The 19,754-nt window shown below is 40.2% G+C and overlaps 1 protein-coding gene and 1 long non-coding RNA gene across 5 annotated transcripts in view; one reads left to right on the forward strand and one right to left on the reverse strand.

Annotated features, from left to right (window-relative positions):
• The window catches only part of LHX2 (LIM homeobox 2), a 76,112-nt gene that overhangs the window by 35,058 nt on the left and 21,300 nt on the right, over window positions 1–19,754 (forward strand). Inside the window, exons 1-3 of one of the 4 annotated variants that reach the window (XM_075905657.1) lie at window positions 14,297–15,078; window positions 17,923–18,128; window positions 19,178–19,560. In XM_075905657.1, the coding sequence (XP_075761772.1) occupies window positions 14,860–15,078; window positions 17,923–18,128; window positions 19,178–19,560 (808 nt within the window). In that variant the 5' untranslated portion in view covers window positions 14,297–14,859. Of the gene's footprint in view, window positions 1–14,296; window positions 15,079–17,922; window positions 18,129–19,177; window positions 19,561–19,754 lie in introns of those variants that run through there. The other 3 variants (XM_075905658.1, XM_025184049.2, XM_025184050.2) reach the window with 3 other exon arrangements.
• LOC142819335 (uncharacterized) lies at window positions 8,595–14,099 on the reverse strand. The gene is made up of 3 exons (XR_012897196.1): window positions 13,809–14,099; window positions 11,095–11,420; window positions 8,595–10,575 (listed from the first exon to the last, which is right to left on the reverse strand). It is a non-coding gene; the product is annotated as an uncharacterized LOC142819335 (long non-coding RNA).

Here is a 19,754-nt window from a genome sequence, read left to right on the forward strand (position 1 = left end):
CAAAGATTTAATGATTTTATTGTTTATCTTCAATTTATTTTGATTAACATCTCCGTTCTTTTCATTGCAAGTGCAATTAGGTGTAATATAACAGCGACTACTTTAATTTTGTTGAAATTAAGATGAATAAGTGACGGATTATGGCACTTTGTTTAACAAATAAATCATAGTTAAGAGGATTGTATTAGTAATAAATGAAAAAAGAGACAGACTAATTAAAATGCATGGATTTGTTAGCTTCAAGTGTACCAAAAAACCCAGCGAATTTTCATATTAAAAATCAACTAAATTTAGGGATATAACCTGTTCAGTGACAATAAGAGGACAGAAAAGTGGTGTGTGTTTTTAAAGTGATCTGCATTACTTTTTGTGTGGTATGAGGTGGGAAGAAGTGGAGGCAGTGAAGTGGAGTCTTAAATTATAACCTTTAAGAGTTAGGATTATTGTGTCAAGAAACACTGCAATTAAAACATGGCTGAAATAAACAGGCTGATAGATCAAAAAGAAAAAATAATCTCATTAACTCAGTTCTCACCCGTTCAAACTTTAGCATTTTCTGCAGATGAACATTCTACAACTCCAGCCACAATTCTTCTTTAATTTTGCAAGGTGCAATTTGTTGTCATGCAGTAGAATCCTCAAGATATATAAAATGGGGGGGGGGGAGGAGAGGGAGAAAGAGAGAAGAGGAATTGAACCCAACAAAGAGTGAGTAAAACAAGATTGCTATGCACAAGCATCCTCAAATAATAGGGTAGGTATCAGGGCAGCAGTCCTGGAGCCAGCTTAATGTGGAGGTCACATGGACTTTGGTTTCTTCTAGAGAAAAAACAAGTGGAAAACGAATGCTTCAGAATCAGAAACTTTATGCCTCTGATGTTAAAAAGACCTGTATTTGACAGGACAGCTTTGAAGATAAGACAGAAGCACTCTCCGGCTACAGGCTGTTCAACACCCTGCACTGCTATCTGCAATGCACTTCAGTTCAGTTTAACAGAGTTTGCCAGTATTAAAAGGAAGAGAAGGATTGGGGGTTGGGATTTTTTTTATATTTAATAGTTACTGCATTTTGAAAAATACTTTTGTGTCTTGCCCTGTGAGAGCTCAGTTCCTCTGGGCTCATCTTCATCATCTTTCCTTCCTTTTGCACTCTCAAACTGGTCAATAGCTCTCTGTTACCCAACATGTAAATTGACTTAAAAAATGTACATTCCCTTGACTACACATATGAGAAATCTCTTAATTAGAATGTCTTGGCACTAAATCAGAGAAGGGTTGAGGAGGGACTTCCCCTATTCTTAACATGCCAGAGATCGAGGGGGAAAATTCAGATTCTAACAGAAGATTTACGCTTATGTATGATGAGGAAAACTGAATGCAAGTTCTATGTGCCCCATATGCACTTAAAGATCAGGATGAAAGAAACAGAATTAGAAAGTAACCCATAAGACCACAAGATCTACAGGAGAGTTCTCAACTCTTCTTAATTTTTCTCTATGTGAGTATCATTTTAACTTTTATAAAGTATTTTGAGATCCTTGGATGGAAACCATTAATCAAAGAGCAAATTATTATTATTATTATTTATTAATCTTACACTAATGTAATTGTCTTTGTAAAGAAAACTTATCATAATAAAAAATTGGGATACAATTTGTCTGGCAAACTAACCATCGGATCATTCAGGACATTTGGAGTCTTTGTGGTTTATTTTGTTTACACTATACACTCCTTGGAGAATGGATTTCATCTTCCTTTTTTCATCAAAATATGTAGAAAAATAGGAATTTAGTAGAGCTAAGCCAGTTTACACCAGCTGAGGATTTGCCCCTTTAGTGGAAATAGGCTAAAAATGTCCTCTTAGCAAATACCTACAAAAGCATCAATATTGATAGATTTTTATAGACTTTTGAAAACTCACTTTTTGGATAAATTAATGAATCAGAGTAATGTAATCAGAAGCAAATGCCACTGGCCTCAAAAGTTCATCATCCGCTTACACCAGTTTACAGTGACACAAGTCCTTTGCCTTCAGTTATTTCTGACTTGCTCTAGTATAATCTATTCACAAAGTGAGTTTTCTAAAGTCTATAAAAATCTATCAATCTGGATGCTTTTGATTCTGCAGCATTTAAATGGATTCACAGACAATTATTTCTGTCTGTGTCACAGCCACTCTTTTGATATCAGCTTCCAGTATTTTGGTAAATAAAATAGACAAAAGATTTAGTCACAGAGAAGGAGAGACAGAGAGAGTAGAAGATGATGCTAATGACCAAATCAACCTGTAAAAAGCAGCCTTGCTCTGACTGGAGCCCCAGTCATCAGCTGAGTGTCATGCAGGAAAGCTGGGGAGAGCTGGGGGAGATTGTGGAGAGGTTGGGAGCTGGAGACTGGCAGCATCATAGGTTTGAACAGGCCGTGATTGATCTGTCACCAGAGGCCCATTTCACTGGGCGAAAAGCCCTTCTGATCTCAATCTCTCTCTGCCTCCCTATCTCCCCTGTCCCTCTTTCTCTCTCCACACTTTGGCGCTGGCACTTGCAGGCTGGGCAAGGGGGCTTTGGTTGAGGCTGACACAGAACTGAGGGGTTGGAGGTCACTGCTGCTGAAGCCCTATAACGAGAAGAGGGAGATCCTGGCTCTTCATATCTTTTGCTTTCTCAGACTCACCTTTCAGAACCTTAAAGGTTTACAGCCCCCCACAACGCTCACACACAGAGAGAGATACACAAACACCCCCTCCACCAACCACAGGCACAAAAACGCATCATCCCTCTCTGTCTGTTTCTCACACACACACATTCTCTCCACCCCCCCTCCACCTTCCCATTATCTCTGGCTGAGAGAAACCTCTAGATCTACAAATATTAATTGCAAAGGACAACGAAAGGTAAGAAGGCGTCAATTATCCAAAGGTGTCGTGATGTTATTTCAAGTCAATTGCAAACGTGTAAGAGGGGATGATTTCACCCCAATGATTCCTGTCTGCTTGGCTGATAGGGACCGGAGCCGATTCCCTCCCAGAACTGCTGCAGCTATGCCTCAAACCACACACTTTCCTGAAGGAGCCACCAGCATGGGCCTTTCTGAAATCTCTCTTTATTTCATTCATTAAGGGCATTAGGCAAGTTGGAATTTGTATGAGGAGGATCCTATGGGAATACAGTCTCTGGGGTAGGTATTTTCATGACTTTCCACATCCTGAGGCTCTCTGTATTTCTTTCTCTCTCTCTCTCTCGTTTGTTGGTTAGATGGGGTTTTGGAGGGGACTGCCCTCAGCTTCCAGCTAATCCTGGGGAAATGAATTATTTGGGCTGCAAATGTTGAGAGAGAAAATTTATTTCAGAGAAGTGGCAATAACCCGCTAATGAATTAACAGATCTTTCCGGCTTACTTTTGTTAATCGGCATTATTATTATTACTATTATTACTACTCCTACCTGGTTTAAGGTTCTTTCTCACACGAGTGTTTTTAATGACAATTGCATTCGTTATCCAGGAAAAAAGAGGTACCAAACTGGGCAAGAGCAAAATAATATTAACCAAACAAAAGCATGCTTATTAAGTGGGCTGTTGTATTCCTATAAAAGCAGGACAATCACAATACTCCAGCTCATTTCACTTGGCAAAAGGACATGGCACCAATTTTTAACTTTAAAATAGTTTAATGAACATGAATGGAGAAATAATTTTTCTGTGTGTTTAGCAGTCTATAAAGAAGAGAGAACGCTTTAACTTTGATCGCCACAATTAGTTCCCTGGGTATCTAGAGGGGAACAGGGCAACCCTGGGAGCCTCAGTTCTTTAGATACAAAAGCATTTAGATCGCTTTAGAGCAGTTAATCCTGAGACTGGCTAGGGTCCCTTTTGTTTTCTAACTCCATTGTGGGTTTTGTTCAGTTTTTTCTGTTCGCATGATTGACTGCCCAATGGATGCTAATTATCCAAATGTCGCTTCTGTCCTTTGAGTGACTTTCTATGTATTATGGGCAACTGTCATGCATTCTGTCATTCTATATCATATTACATGTATTATCATATGAAAATGGTACTCTGCATAAAGGAAGGTGTCTGAACCAGCAGATGCTGCAGATATTTAGAGGACTTACTTAATTTGTGTGGATTTCTTTAGAAAAATCGGTCAGAAAGCATTTAGGGGAAATTCAGAAATGGAAAGTTTATCAGGTAATTATTTTTGTCCTTTTGCTGTTTACATGATCATGTATAAAACATTTATTATCTCCGCTTTCTGAAATCTGCAACCACCTTCATGCTATTGAACTAGGCAACCCATCTGTATTTATTAGAGTATGACAGCTTAAGCTAATTAAACTGATATCTGTCTAAAATAATAAGCCCAGAAAGTTGGAATAAATATTATGATTATAAGTAAAAAAGGCAGCTATGTAGCACAAATGTTATTTTTTTAATGATAATCTGAAATTTCGGCATGAAAATCACTGGATGTTGAATTACGAACAGTGAATATTTGAACTTAACATAAATGATAAATTTTCACATAAAATGTTTTTCTATAGAATTTTATCTCCACATAACAATTAAGCAGGATCCAGATTAACACAGTCTGGAGCTTGCATATTCATTGATTTTATATATATGTGAACATATTTTTAAAAGATAGTAAGGGAAAGGATTTTATGACAATATTTCCACTAAAATAAACACACCTCTGTGTAACATGCATGCCAACACTTAACAGGAATGCAAGATTTATAACGATAGGGCTTTTTAGACTTACACTCTGGGGTCCACTGAATCCATAGACACAGCCACACTTTTCCTCTCCTAAAATGTTAGAACAGTATTTTATGTTTGCTATTGATAAGAAATGTTACAGATACATATATAGCTTTGTAATTAATTGCCTTGTGTATCATCAAATACATGAGCAATAAAGTTTCCATCAAAGATATAGTTACATTTTGGTGCATGCATGCTTTAAGAAACAAAAAAGATACTACAGAAGGGCTTGCTCTGCTGTACCAAGGTGCTTTGAATTTTTCCAATGATCAAATATACATGATCAAGCTGTGCTTGTTAGGGTACGAGAACCTCAAAACGGTCAATGGTTATTGATCAGACTGTTAAGTATTTGTGCACGATTCTTTATATCCCAAAAGAGTCAGGGAAATGAACAGTAAGAAATTGCATTAGACTCTACCTTTGTTTGACACAGATGTAACAAAATAGTGGATTAATTGCCAAACCGATTGGAAAATGTGTGCTGTCGATTATCACACTAGAGCTCCAAATATTAAGATTACCATTTCATATTTTCCCCTATCATGGCTAAATTGTGAACAGCAATTTCAAATTTTAAGACACAGTTTTGTGTAACAAAAATACTGAATAATTGATAAGAGCAGATTTACACTAGAAAAACAGATATGCAGTCATAGCTTATCTGTTGGTCCTCACAGCTTTTCTTACACTTTGAATTATGCCAGAATATATTTCTTTAACTGCACCTGCAATAATATTTGCGGAATAGAAGAAATGTTATCAGGAAGTTCTTTATCAAACCATAGACAAATCCAGCTATTTTCATTCATTTTGATAAACAAAAACTTTAGGGTTTTTTTATGAGTGGCTCTAATTAGATATTCTTTGTGAGTAGATCTGTATATTTGTCACGTAAACTGAATATTTAAAGCTGTCCTTTCTTGTTTCTCAATATTTATATTATGTCCAACAGATAACTAAAACGTCTTAAAAATGTATAATGTTGTATATTTTGTGGTTCTTTTTAATTTACTGTAGTTGAAAAGTTTGTTTTGCAAGCCAAATTATTTCACATTGTAAAGGAAAGAGCCCAATGTGTAATTCTTATAAAATCATATAAGTGGTCTACTTTGAGTTTTATTATGCTGTAAATTAAGTAAATTGATAATACCTATCCTGCATACAGAAATATCATAAGATAAACTTACATATTAAAAAAATTAATAAATCTCATAAATATTCAGCTTTGAATAAATCTCTGTATTTGTGTGTATATTTGTTAATACACATAGGTAAACATAGAGCTATAGTATCTATATGCACACATAAACACACAGATCTATAGTTACAGATTTATCTATATAGAAACTGCAGCTTAATGAAATATCAACAGTGTATACCTTGAATATATCCCTTGAATATATTCAGTCATTTTCATATTTGGAATCTCCTAACATATCTTAATTTTTCCAAATTCAAATGACACAAAAAATAACCATCATCACTTATACTTACAAGAAAACTTCAGATAGCATACACTTGGCAAAATGTCACTGATTGGTTGGAAATGGCCTTTCACCTTATTGTGTCTGAACTGCCACTTAATTAATCTGTTCTTGTTTGAGAGCTGACAATGTTCAAGATAAGCAGTATATTGAACAAAACACATAACACTTTAAAGGGTGCACTATATTCATTTTTTTAAATGACAGAACTTGAATGAATAATTTCTTTTTACTTAAATATGTCTCTAAGCTGTTCTCACCTTTGCAATATTTGCCTTGGTTCTTCCTTATAATGTATAGCTACTTCAAATATTTTCTAGCATATGATGTTTGTATCTACCATTCCATTTGTATTTTTGTCTGCTCTAATCCCTGCATTAGTTCTGTAAAGTTTGCATCTGGTTTTCCTACCTGCTTGCTTATTTTGAAACTGTTTTTCCAAAACATATGGTGGGCATTTGGTTAGTCCAGATAAAGGTTTTTAGTGACAAAATATTGACTGGATTTGGTGTTCACTTATGAAGAATGACGTTAGTTCCACAGACATCTCAGCCATGTACAGGGAATAGTTAATTAATTAAAGGACCTGCTAATTGCTACTTGAGTCACAGTGCAGAGCTGATGAAGAGTGCTTGGTACAAGGTTAGGTTCTCTGTTTTAAAGAACATATCGTTTAAAAGATTTCTTTAAAGTACATCCTACATTTTTTTTACATTTTTCTTCCAGTTACTCTATCTGGTTCACACTCAAGAGTACAATTGATCCTCAATTAATGATAATATATAGTCAGGGTTCTTCAGCTGGGATAGATTGATGGGAAGCTTTGTTTCATTTGGTGCAGGTGGCACTGTTTAATAAGCACAAGAGAGGGTGAATAATGTAGTGTTTGCAAAGAGAAATAAATGCAAAATAGAGAGCTGCAATTAGAGCAATTCAGAGAAATTGAGAATAAATATTAAATGGCCAGATATCTTGCAAATATTATATGAAATAGTAATCACTATTTGATTGCAAACTTCTATTTATGACTATTTATATGTACTGCTTTAAAGTAAATTTGGTGATCAAGTGTTATGCTTGCATGAAGGCCACACATTTCATATTTGACATGCACCATAGTTCTAATTTTAAAGGATAAATTAAGTTCTCAAATCTCTAGTATAGAATCAACACATACTCTAATAATTAGCTTCTGAATTGTACTGTAATGCATCTCAAGTTTTGTTTTTATTTAGTCAGGTTAATTATGTATGAGAAAAATTATCCTACAGAAAATCAAAGTGTGAAAGCTTGCACACCATTATCTATAATTTAATGGCATGGGGCTTGCTAATGATTTTCACACATGGAAAAATAAAGTAAAATAAAGTTGTGGCTATTTAGAGTTTTTTTAAATTAATATAGTGATAAAAACCTGGTAGAATCCTTGAAAATGAAAAGTTTGTAAGGACAGATATTCCACACGGGAAAAATAAAAACAAGTGATGTCGTTGGAGATGACAAATGACAGAAAATAAAGAGAAATGATGTTTGATTTTTAAAAACAGATATACTTGGTTTCTAATATGTGTCTGGCAGGTACGAGAATACTGTTGTGACTGTTAGACGTTTCAGCTTCTGCATCTAAAAATTTCAACTGTAGACAGATTTTCCACAGACAATTCTCCCCTATTGATAACCTCTTAAATACACCTATAAAATACAAAATGTTCCCAATCACAACCAATGAAGGAGGTTTCCTTACATTAAATGAGTCTAATATTGTGTTAGGAATCTGAAGTGCTTTCTGATGTGGTTAAAATTGATTGTAGAACTGAAAGGAATATACTCAGCACATTGATCTAAATATTTGTAGCTGGATACAAGTTTTAGTTAGCAACTAAGTAAAATATGGACTGAGTCATATTCTTAGTCTCTGATTATTCAGAAGAGGCAGTACTAGTGAAGTCTTTCACTACAAACCCTATTTTTGTTATGTAGCAGTGTTTACCAAATCCAAATATATCCAATCAGGGCGGCCCCAAAAACCTCTAGGATTGGTTGATATGGAACTTGTAAAATGTTTATGAGTGACTGTTTGCCTGGCAATGCAGTTCTTAGTGCCCTGCTGTCAGAGTGGAATTACTGATACTACTACATAGTGAAAAAGGGCAGTGGGGGAGGGCAGGAACGTTCCCATCTAAACTCTTTATGTGCATTTAGACATAATAGTTTTCAGTGAGTCAAAATACCTTCACCACTTTGTTAAAACAAAATCTATCTGTTTATGCTAAGCAAGAAGTGTATTCCTATGAAGAATTTTACTGCAGTTATTTGAGCCTAAAGTGTACAGTCTTATATAGTAACCAGATTAGCAATTAAAGAAACTCAGAAGTATCCTGGATAAGATTTTAAATAGATTAGCATTAAGAAGCAGTTGCAGCAGAGACATTTTGTTGCAATATTTATTTTTGTTACATACTTGCATAATCACAAGCTTTGTTTTTTGTTAAAATCATACTACTTGAGGTATTATTTAATGACAGATGCATGATGATTCAGGATAGTAGATTTAAAGACACCAACATAATAATCCATTATTTAACTAAAATATATAACCACTGACCTATGCATTTGTATTTCCTTTACTGATTCGCTGTAATAAAAATGAACATTTTGTCATCACTTTGGGAAACTATGCCAAACACCTTAAAACACCTGTCACATGCCAACTTCACTTCATTCCTCTCCTCAGGGAACAGATACATCTGGAATCATAATCACAGATAAAAACCTTGACAAAACTGCATGTGAGCCCAGCCCCTCTCCCCAACATCTACCTTTTCATCACATTTAATACAATATTAATACCGGTTACTAAAAAGGCTTACAACCTTTACATTTCTGACATATCATGTTCAAACCTATATTTCACACTTCTTGTTTCCGTTTTAAGTACAGTACACTTAACAGGACTCTGGAGAGAAGATCATGTGGTTGAAGATTCCCCTCCTTCTCTGACACCCATAAAGGCGTTTTCAGAATTATTCAAATATCTATGCTCCCATAAACTAAAAAATCTAAGACTATGTATATATTAGGTTTGAGAGATGTGTATTTACACACACATGCATACACACACATACTTACAAGGTTGTATTTATTTCTGAAGTCAATTGCCTATATCAGTGACAAAGCAATTTGTATACAACATCCGGGTAAATCATCCTCAGTATTGTCCTTAGAAACATTGTTTATTCTTCTTGCAAATCAGGCAAATACAATTAGATATTATTATAGAGTAATGATATCTGATCTTATTTATCAATGACTGACAGTTTTTCAAATCAGAATAAAACACATTCTTTGCTGAACATCTTCTGGAAAGTGGTCTGCTTGCATTGTCTTAAACTAGGTGTATTGCTGAGACACAGTAAGGGAGCTCATTCAGATTTGAGCAAATGATGAGGTTATAGATTCAAGAGATGCTACCCTACCCCAAAGATTCTGGGCTTAGATCATTTAGCTGCCGAGTCCCTGAAATAGTATTTTTTGCCACGTGCTAGTATAAAACATTAATCAATTGGGATTACAAAAAAATACAATTGGAGAGGTTTTTAGAATTTTCATTTATTACTATGCTTGTAATTAATACCATTCTGAAATATTTCAAGCAACTCACTGTATTGCTTTGTTCATGTTGGACTGGTGACAGCAATACATTTTAATACATAATTAACAGTTTAGAAAGGCAATAAAAATGTTTAAAATCCCCAACAAATGTCATAGACATCTCTTAAGGAAAGGACATTTAAATAGGTTGCCAGTTATTCTCTCCACATCTTTATGCAAGTGAAAAAATATATACTACCAGATATTCCTAAAACAAACCACTTTAATAAGCAAGAAATATAATTTTCTATGACTCATGCATCAGGCTGCTCTAGCTGGATAAGGACAGTGATGGTGTAGAAAAGAAACAGCTACATAAAATGTGCTTCACTCTGGAAAGTTCAACTACCTTTACAAATACATTCATTTACAGTTAGGATGATGTTAGTATCTGTCTTATTTTTAAATAATCTGATGTCCTTAGTAGGATTATATCACTATTCTCTTTTACTTTAAAATGACCCCACAGTGTCTCACTTTGTTGCACAAAAAGTATAAAACATGATAGATGAATGAAGTAATCATTTCATTGAATCATTTCAAGTCCGTCTGGAAAGCAACTGAATCTGAAGCATGTTAGTCTTTCTCCAGTGACAGAGGGAGATGCAGAGCTGGGCTCCACTTGCTGTCAAGAAGAAAACTGTCTCACATTTTAGGAGAACAACATCATTGCCTATAAAAATGAAGAAGAGACAAAATAAATAAAACCAGTTAATGTTGTAGTTAACTTGCAAATCAAGTAAATCTGTTGGTACAGTATTTTAGAAATAAACGATAACAGCATCACACCAAACACACATTTCTGAACATATAAGTCTTTTCATTTTGATTTAATGGTATATCAGCGTCAACTATTGCTTCCTCTGCTGGTACACACTTCCTGATGCCTACTGTGAAGGGTGCCCATATTTACAACTGAGTAAGATGATTAATTACACCTTGTCAATCACGGTGCATGAAGACATAACACCACAGCAGACAATGAAGAAGATGCCTGAAGCTACAATTACATTTTAATTCATAGTTTATTGTACGTCCCGTATATTGCAGTCTAATAACCGTATGGGGCATCAAAAACATATGAGATATCAATCACTCTGCCCCCTTCTCCCTCATGTTTATATTATTCCACAGTATTTAATTTGCCATAACTAGTTACTTGTTTTCTGAGCTTTCTTCTATTTTTTCTTACCTTTCGTTTCCATTTATCTTTTATTCGTAATATCTTTATCCAACAGCTATAAAGTATGGATGCAAGTTTGCAGCTCACTTAAAATCTGTAACACACAACCTGAAACCCAGCAATTAGCAAAGACAGCTTAGACTTGTGTCCCTTTGTTGAAGGAGGCGTTGAATTCTTTTGTTCTGATTTAGTCACGGTAGCTGGGTGGAAGCTGGTACCTCATTATGTGGTTGGTCTGTTTAGCTGGTAGGTAGCAGATGGTACTGGAGATGACGTTACCAGAGAGAGGCAGGGTAGAGAAACTCAAGACCTGTGATTTGTTCACCTGTCACCTACTACAAAATACAGGTTAAGGGACTTTATTATAAGCTTCACTTTTTTAATGAATAATTTCCCATTTCAAAAGAGACTCTATTTGATTTAAAACATGACTTGTATTACAGTGGGTTTTCCTCTGTTTATTATTCGAGAATATCCTGCTTTTTAGTCTGAACAATGTAAATGTCATTCATGTGTCAGTATGTACACTAGCAGCTTTGTGTTTACAATCTTTTACTTTCCTCATTGTATTCTATTAGCAAGGGTAGATGCCTTCTTGTGTTTGTATATCACTTAAGATAATCAGATATAGTAGCCTATGAACTGGTTGTCATTGCCATACCTTTTTAATCATATCACTTGGGTTATTGTTTCCACCCACTAATTCAATATAATTATATAAATTATAATCTAATATTTTAAAAATAATTAGCAATGTCTGAGGCCTGACATTAAGTAGAAGAGTCTATAGCCTGTTTCAACTATAAATATATTTAGAACATGTGCAATAAGTTCTGTATCATAGGATTAAATGTGTATCTAGATAGCTAAGGAAAATACGATGTATAGATACAGAACACATATAGCAAGCTACCTAAGTAAAAGAAATGGAATTGTGTTCTGTGATAAGACATAATGTTATGCAAACCATACTATGTGTAACTTTTTTCCTGCATATTTTCCACCTGTACGCTATTAAATGGAGGTGAACCACATGTCAAAGAGAATATTAGGGAGGTCTTGCATGTTGATTAGTTGAGAAGTGGTAAATAAAGTGTGGAAAAGAGCAAAAGCCACATAGCCTGTTATCAACGTGTGTGATGATACATCTGTCCATGTACATTCATATATATATGAAAGAAACAGGAATATGAAAATACAAAATAAACTACAGATTGTCAAGAGAAATATTGTACAAATCTGATCATTCTGTTGCACTTTCTAATCAGAATTAAAATACCAGTTCCCTTTGTTTTCAAGCATTGAGAACTTTGGCACATTCTCTGGCTATATCCCACAGATGCCAGATTAGCCTGCATTCTGCACAACTCCTCAAGGGCTCTTGAGGTTTTTTTATATAAATCTCTGTGAGGCATAATATGCTGACAACACCTTGTTCCTCACTCTGAGGTGAAAATGTATTTAAGCAGTTGAAACTATTCAAAGGGAAAGGTAGCAGTGAGTCTAGTTTATTATAAAGATGTCAAGAAATACATAAAACCAAGAAAGAAATAAAAGGAATAATTCCATCAGTAGCTAAATGTAGCCTTGTTCACTTTTTTATAACTGGAAGAGGCAGACCACTACTACTGCTAACAATAACAATGAAATAAATATTAATAGTTTTACTCCATCTGTAAGATGTCAACCACTACTGTTAATAATAAATACACATAATTTTTACTCACCAGAATTTACATGGGATATATAGCTCATAAGTAAATTAATTTATTTTCCAACTTAATCCCTTTACTAACATAATTAAAATACTGATATTTGACCTCAGAACACTTAAACCTCCCTTGTCTTCTATCTTTCTGGAGAATATTTAGAACCCTTGAAAGATTTCCTGTTGCATTTCCTTTGTTTTTCACTGGGGGATTCCTTGAGGTCTTTTCCTTAAATTAGGAAGAGGCTTCTCTGGCTTTAAACTTAGAAATAAAAGAAGTGAGAAGGACCAGTTTGTGAGAGTCTTAGTGAAATCTAATGGCACCAATGACAATATTCTAGCTCAGGGGTGGGCAGTAATTTTCACAGGGGGGCCACTTAATGAATTTTGCAAGGTGGTAACAGGCCAGTTCCACCTCCTCAAGAAGAGGCATGGCCTGGGATGGAAGGGATGGGGCAGCCTACCCTCAGAGTTGTCTAGGACTGCAGGCTTTGAATTAAAAACACAGCAAAGGGTTCTGGGCTACTGGCCCTGCCTCTACCACGTAGACTCGCAGCTGCCTTAGGTTGCTACAGCTATTTAAAGGCTCATAGCTCTGGCTCCTGCCATGGTAGCACTGCAACTGGGAGTGCGCAGACATTTAAATGGGATTCTGCTGCCTGAGCCATCACTTGTAAATTCGGTGGTAAGGGCAGCAAAGTATAAATAGAGAGTGGCCAGATACAGTCTGAGGGCCCATCAAAGTATTAGACAGGCCAGATCCAGCCCCTGGAGCACATCTTACCCAGCCCTGTTCTAGCTATATCTATATTTCAGAAGCAGGGTGAATGATTTTGATTGCATTCAATGAATTTTAAATGTTTCAGATCAGATAATTTCCCAGTGTAAACCATTCCTTGGCCTCCTGAGTCCCCTGCTCAGTTCACTCTGACAGCCCACTTACAGCGACCAGTGTAACCTATCCATCATTTGGTGGTACCAGTTGGTTGGTGCGAATCTTCTTACCGATGCTGACCTGAGTGTGAGTTGCTGCAGATTCTTTGCTCCACGCACTCTCTTCTGTGGGTGCATGGGGCCAAGGGGCCCGGGCTAGGTCTGCAGCAGAGAACAGGACCCCTGCCGGGTTTCTGGGCCCCCCACCTGCTCGGATGTTCCGTGCATAAACTGACGGCTCTGGCGAGGGGGGGAAGAAGCATTATTATTTGTCTCTCTTCTTTTTTTGTTTGTTTGTTTTTTTGTTGCAAAAGTGGGAAATCGCATCCAAGCCTCAAGAGCATGAAAACTCCAGCCGCCCCTCCCCGCCATGCCTCTCCAGTCTCCACTCAGGGCCTCCATCCCAAGCACATGCCGCCAGGGCCGGGCGCTGCGGCAGCCAATGGGGGCTGGCCAGGACATGATGTCAGAGAGGCTGTAGAAAAGGCGCGGAGGCTTGCGCCCGGCTGGGATTGCAGAAGCTTCGCTCGCACTTTAAGAGATTGCGCCGAGCGGCAGCAGCTACCCCCCTCCGCCCCCCGTTACTCACGCGGCGCCGCTACAAACTTGTATTCCTGGGAACAGCAGGGCGCCCCCGCAGCTCCTGGGGTGTCTGGGGGGCAGGGGGCTGCAGCGGGCCCGTGCAACTCTTCCTCCCCCCCTTCCCCGATGGGACCCCAGAAGCTGGGGGAGGAGCGGGGAAAGGAGCAGACTTGGCCCCTGAGCTGCTCGCCCTCTGGGCTGTGATCGCCCAGCGTTGGCATCTGCCCTGGCCCCTCTCCCCGGCTGGCTGCGCGCGGGGCAGCGCAGGGGGCTGTCCGGGCTCTCTCATTCATTCTGCGCCGAAGATGGTTTGATGGTTTGATACTGAACCTGCCCAGCCTTCTGCCAGCTGGGCCCGAGCGGAGCCACGCAACTGATTAGAGCCAAGCCCTGAAGCCGGCAACGCCAACAGCCCCCTGCCTCCTCCCCCCCCACCGCCCCTGCTCCCTCGCCCCCCTGAAATCCTCGGATCGGAGCCTGCGCTGCGCTCCGGAGAGCTTCTGCCGGGCGGAAAGTCCGGAGCTCGACGCCAGACGGGTCGGCAGCACTAGATGCATGGGGGAGGGCTCCGGTTAACGCAAGTGCTGGGCTCCTGCAGGGACCCCGACAACTGTCAGCCGCAACTCGGGGCCTCCTCCGCTTCCTCAGCGATGCTTTTCCACAGCCTGTCCGGCTCGGAGATGCACGGGGTCATCGATGAGATGGACCGCAGAGCCAAGAGAGAAGCACCAGCCATCAGCTCGGCTATAGACAGGGGAGAGACCGAAACGGTAGGAGGCGAGAGAGCGGGCGAGATACCCCCTCACTCCCCTAAAAATACCCGCCCCAGAACTGTAGCGGCGCTTCCCCTTAACAATAATAAACGGGGGACCCTACGCCGAAATAATAAATAACTCAGAAGACGTAATAAGGACACGAAAATAAGTATAAGTGCACCCAAGGCAGTGAAATAAAATCGAAGGGCTTTGCATGAATTTGATAATGTTAATAATTAATAATTGTAACGGACGGATGACCTGAAAGGCACTGCCCTTGCAAGGACAGGAAAAAAGCAGCAGCAGTCTTTTGGAAGAGCCCACGAATTCCTCTTTCTTCCCTTCCCACAGCTTGTCTGGCCTTCTAAAGTTTTTGGGAAGAACGCGACATGCTCTGTTATGTACTTAACATTTTGGTGTAGCCAGATTTAGGGAGAAGAGAAAGCATCCTGTCTGCAAAATGAAAAGCACAGCCACCAAAGAATCTCTCTCTTTCTCGGTTTTGTTTTGTTTTCCCCCCCGATGGGATGAATACACTAAGGCACTACACAGCTAGTTGTGAAGTTATAATCCATTTTCTACTGCTAATAACGAATAATAACAAATATAATCTGTCCTGGCTACATTACAACAAAAATATAAGTCGAATTTCGATGGTTATAAAGGAAGACACAAATCTACCTTTCTAAAATATTTTTCTAGGGTTCATTTTGTATCTGACGAGTTTTAATATATATTCTTACATGTATGCAATAAAATAGATACTTCTGAATAAAATAATGTATTCCTTCTAAATTACTTAGACTAATTTAAAATCAAGCCGAAGAGATTTTCCATGTGTATTTATTCCTTCATAATTTGTATGTAGCCCACATTTTATTAAATGGGAATGATAACTCTTGGTAGGCAAAGAGATCCGCATTTAGGTCAAATATTCCTTTTCCCGGAGAGCTGATATAGCCATGTGCACCAAAAAAAAAAAAAAAAAAAAAAAAAAAAAAACCAACCCTTCCAAATGCGTTTTTTAGTTTCTCCATATTACACTATTTTTGTCAGTAGAAAATACCTACCAAGCAGTATGTTTAAAGTTGAAATAACGGTTATAAAGAAAGCCTTCGTATCTTTAAGATTTTAACCTGGTTTATGCTCCAATATTTGTGTATTCTTTTGAGAAGTTTGGTTTCTTTTTTCCCCGCTGGTAAACAGTGTTTGAATTAGACAAATGATCTCTCTTGGCATAATTGTTATGACATTTATATATGTAAGCCACCGTGTGTGTGTATATATATGTATATAAAATAAACGGTGGCTTAGACTATGAACTTCTTAAGCACTATTACTAGATCCCCAGATATTCATGTCACTGGACGGATAAAGCACAAAAATAGTGTTTTATTTAAACGGGCTTTACAGGAAGCTGCTTTTGCCTATAAAACGATCACTAATCAGGATTCAGTTAACTCTTTAAAGACAAACGATCAATGGAGCTGTTAGGACAGCGTACGAATACATTGATATATTTTCATTTAAATATACACTTTAATAATGGATTCATTGAAATATAGGCATTTGGGCTATTCGCAAATGATTTCTATGACTTGTACTTAAGTTCTAGTATATTTTGAGACATTCCCTTCACTATATCTATATTCTCGCGTTCCTTTTAGCTGTTTTCTTTCTTTTTGCATTGCGCACCAGTTTAAGGTGCTGGAGAGGGTAAAAGTTGTATCCGTCAGATCTGTTCTTTCCACAATAAGTAAATATATAAGGGGTTTAGGTGCCATGTTAATAGCAAACGAAGGGGGAAATGTAGAAAAAGCCAGTTCCAAGGTCTGCAATAAATAGTGCTTTGCATTTGAATCTTTCCACTTGAATATTATTTTAGTAGCCAGGATAAAAGATATACAGATGTTTACATTTTGGGTTAAGTGGTTTCCACCATTATTTTCTCTCTCGTTAGTGGAAGTTGAGTAGATTTTTTAAAAAGGAAGTTTCGATTGAGTTGTGATCTGACACTAAACTATTAAATTATATAGGGGTTACATTTAGTTTATTGCTTTCAACTTTATCCTGGTATAACCCAAAGTGTTCTGATGCGGGTTTTTCTGCTCTTTTCTTGATTGCACATGTCAGACTATGTAGTATTCTTGCTAAAACATTCTGCGCGTTGAACTTAGTAATGTGCATATCCTCTTCAGTATTATTGACTCATCTGCTTAGTTCTTTGGGCTGGGATACCTTTTCTTTGGAATCAATTTGCAGAGAGCTTTCTCTGACTCTGTAACGGCCAGGATCTGTAATTCACCCGGATTTTAATACCCATACACACAAGCGCGCGCATATACAGCCTTTCCTATACAGCCACTCTTCGTGGCTCCACTGTACGGGTATATAGATACAGATATCTCAGATGAACTGTCTGCGATATGCCCGAGGACTGTTTGTTTGCCCAGCAGCGTCTTTTCTGTTCGCTCTGGGACTGGCCGATCCAGGTCACATATACCATTTCTTGGATTTAACCCGGATGGCCTTCCCCTTCACCCTGTAATATGTCCTTCTGGCATCCTATCCCCTCTGCCAACAAGCACGGCCCTTCGCGTGGGACAGGGGCAGATATTTTAGGCCTTGGAAATCTAAAGGAAACCCCACTTTTCCCCGGGCAGGAGCAGGTCAGGATGGCAGGGGCTGGACTCCTCGGAGTTCCCTTTTCTCTGGTCTCTCTCCTGAGCCCCCAGGAGTGGGAGAGGAGAAGCCCAGCCCCGATGGCAACTGGGCTTGGGGGCGGAGGGGGAGGGGTGGTTTGTGGTGCAGGAGGGTTTCTCCCTCTGTCTCCAACTGTCTGCAATTGTTTCCCCCCAGCAGACCATGCCTTCCATCAGCAGTGACCGGGCTGCCCTGTGCGCCGGCTGCGGGGGAAAAATCTCCGACCGCTATTACCTCCTGGCAGTGGATAAGCAGTGGCACATGCGCTGCCTGAAGTGCTGTGAATGTAAACTCAACCTGGAGTCCGAGCTCACCTGCTTCAGCAAGGACGGCAGCATCTACTGCAAGGAGGATTACTACAGGTAAGGACCGACCTCCCCCAGTGCAGTGTGGTACCCCCCCCCCCGCGAACTGCATCAGGGGGGCACTGAGCAGACCCTCCCTACGGAACAGGGTCTGTGCTCCCTAGGCGTCTCCCTCGGGGCGGGGGCGGATAATGAGGTAGGCAGGACAGACAGGCTGCTGTCTTTGGGGGGAATGGGCCAATACCTGGGCACGAACCCCACTCAGCCCAGCTGATCTCCAGGCTGGCTCGGAGCACGTGCCCCCTCCCTCGGTTCCCTGCACCGCAAGCGAAGCCAGGGGCCAGATACAACGTGGCGTTCCCCTTGGCCGGGGCAATTAGTATTGGAACAACAGTGATCAGGGCGACTCATTAACGCCCATCCAGTGGCCCTCTAGATGCGCCCAGGCACCGCCCTGGGCGAGCTGCACGACAGAGCCCAAGGCGCAGAGAGCCTGCCTTGGAGAAGGGGTCCAAGGACAGGCTGGATGGAGCGGTAGGCTCCGGGGATCGCTTCGCCCCGTTCTCACGCGAGGGCGGGACGTGCTATGGGCGAGGGTGTTTGTCTCCATCCAACACGCCCGGCTGAAAGGAGGAGGCCGGGCGAGTGGCGCTGGCAATGCCGAACTTCGCCCGGGCCCCCAGGCGGAAAGTCAGGCCTGCTCCCTGCCGGGGCTGCCGAGCGGAGCGGCAGAAAAGCGCCCGGGGTCCCCTGGCCCTGAGAGGCGCTCTCCTGGCACGTTTGTTTGCAGAAGTGAGGCGGCGGGGCAGGGCCAGGCCGGATGGGAAGCCCAAACGGCTGCTCTGCGAGCGAGTCCTGCGGCAGGGACCTGGCAGACGGGGCTCCCCTCGGGCTGGGTCTCCGGCCCTCGAGGGCTCCGAGCGCTGGGAGTTTAGGGCACAGGAAGACAAAGGCCACTTTGCAAACTTCACTGCCTTGTCTCCCGCCCCTGGCTCGCCCCCGGGCCGCGGTCTGGCGCCCAGCCTGGCCTGCAGAAAGGCTTCTGGCCAGAGGAGCAGCACCGAGTGCGGCTCTCATGTGTGTCCTCTCGCGGTTCTGTTTTGCAGGCGGTTCTCGGTGCAGAGATGTGCGAGGTGTCACCTGGGGATCTCCGCCTCCGAAATGGTCATGAGGGCCAGGGATTTGGTATATCACTTGAACTGCTTTACTTGCACCACTTGCAGCAAGATGCTGACCACCGGCGACCACTTTGGCATGAAGGACAATCTGGTGTACTGCCGCCTCCACTTCGAGACTCTCATCCAGGGGGAGTACCAGGTGCATTTCAATCACTCGGATGTAGCGGCTGGGAAGGGCCCAGCACTGGCAGCGGGCTCTGCCAATACTTTGGGACTGCCTTATTACAACGGCGTGGGGACTGTCCAGAAGGGGAGACCCAGAAAAAGGAAGAGCCCAGGGCCTGGGGCAGATCTGGCAGCTTACAATGCAGGTAAGAGACCCCTCCCCGCGCAGAGCAACGCCGCTGGTTTGTTTCTGTTCCCCTTCAAGGGAGGCTTCTCTTGATTTTAGCTTAAACTGTTAATAATAGTTTAGCTGCAGCATAATTGTTGAGATCAAGTACTGTCAAGCTGCAATTACAGAAGCTGATATGTTCGCATTTTTCACTTCAGTTGGAAATAAAAC

Source organism: Pelodiscus sinensis, chromosome 22, assembly GCF_049634645.1.
Source record: "Pelodiscus sinensis isolate JC-2024 chromosome 22, ASM4963464v1, whole genome shotgun sequence".
Classification (NCBI taxonomy): Eukaryota; Metazoa; Chordata; order Testudines; family Trionychidae; genus Pelodiscus; species Pelodiscus sinensis.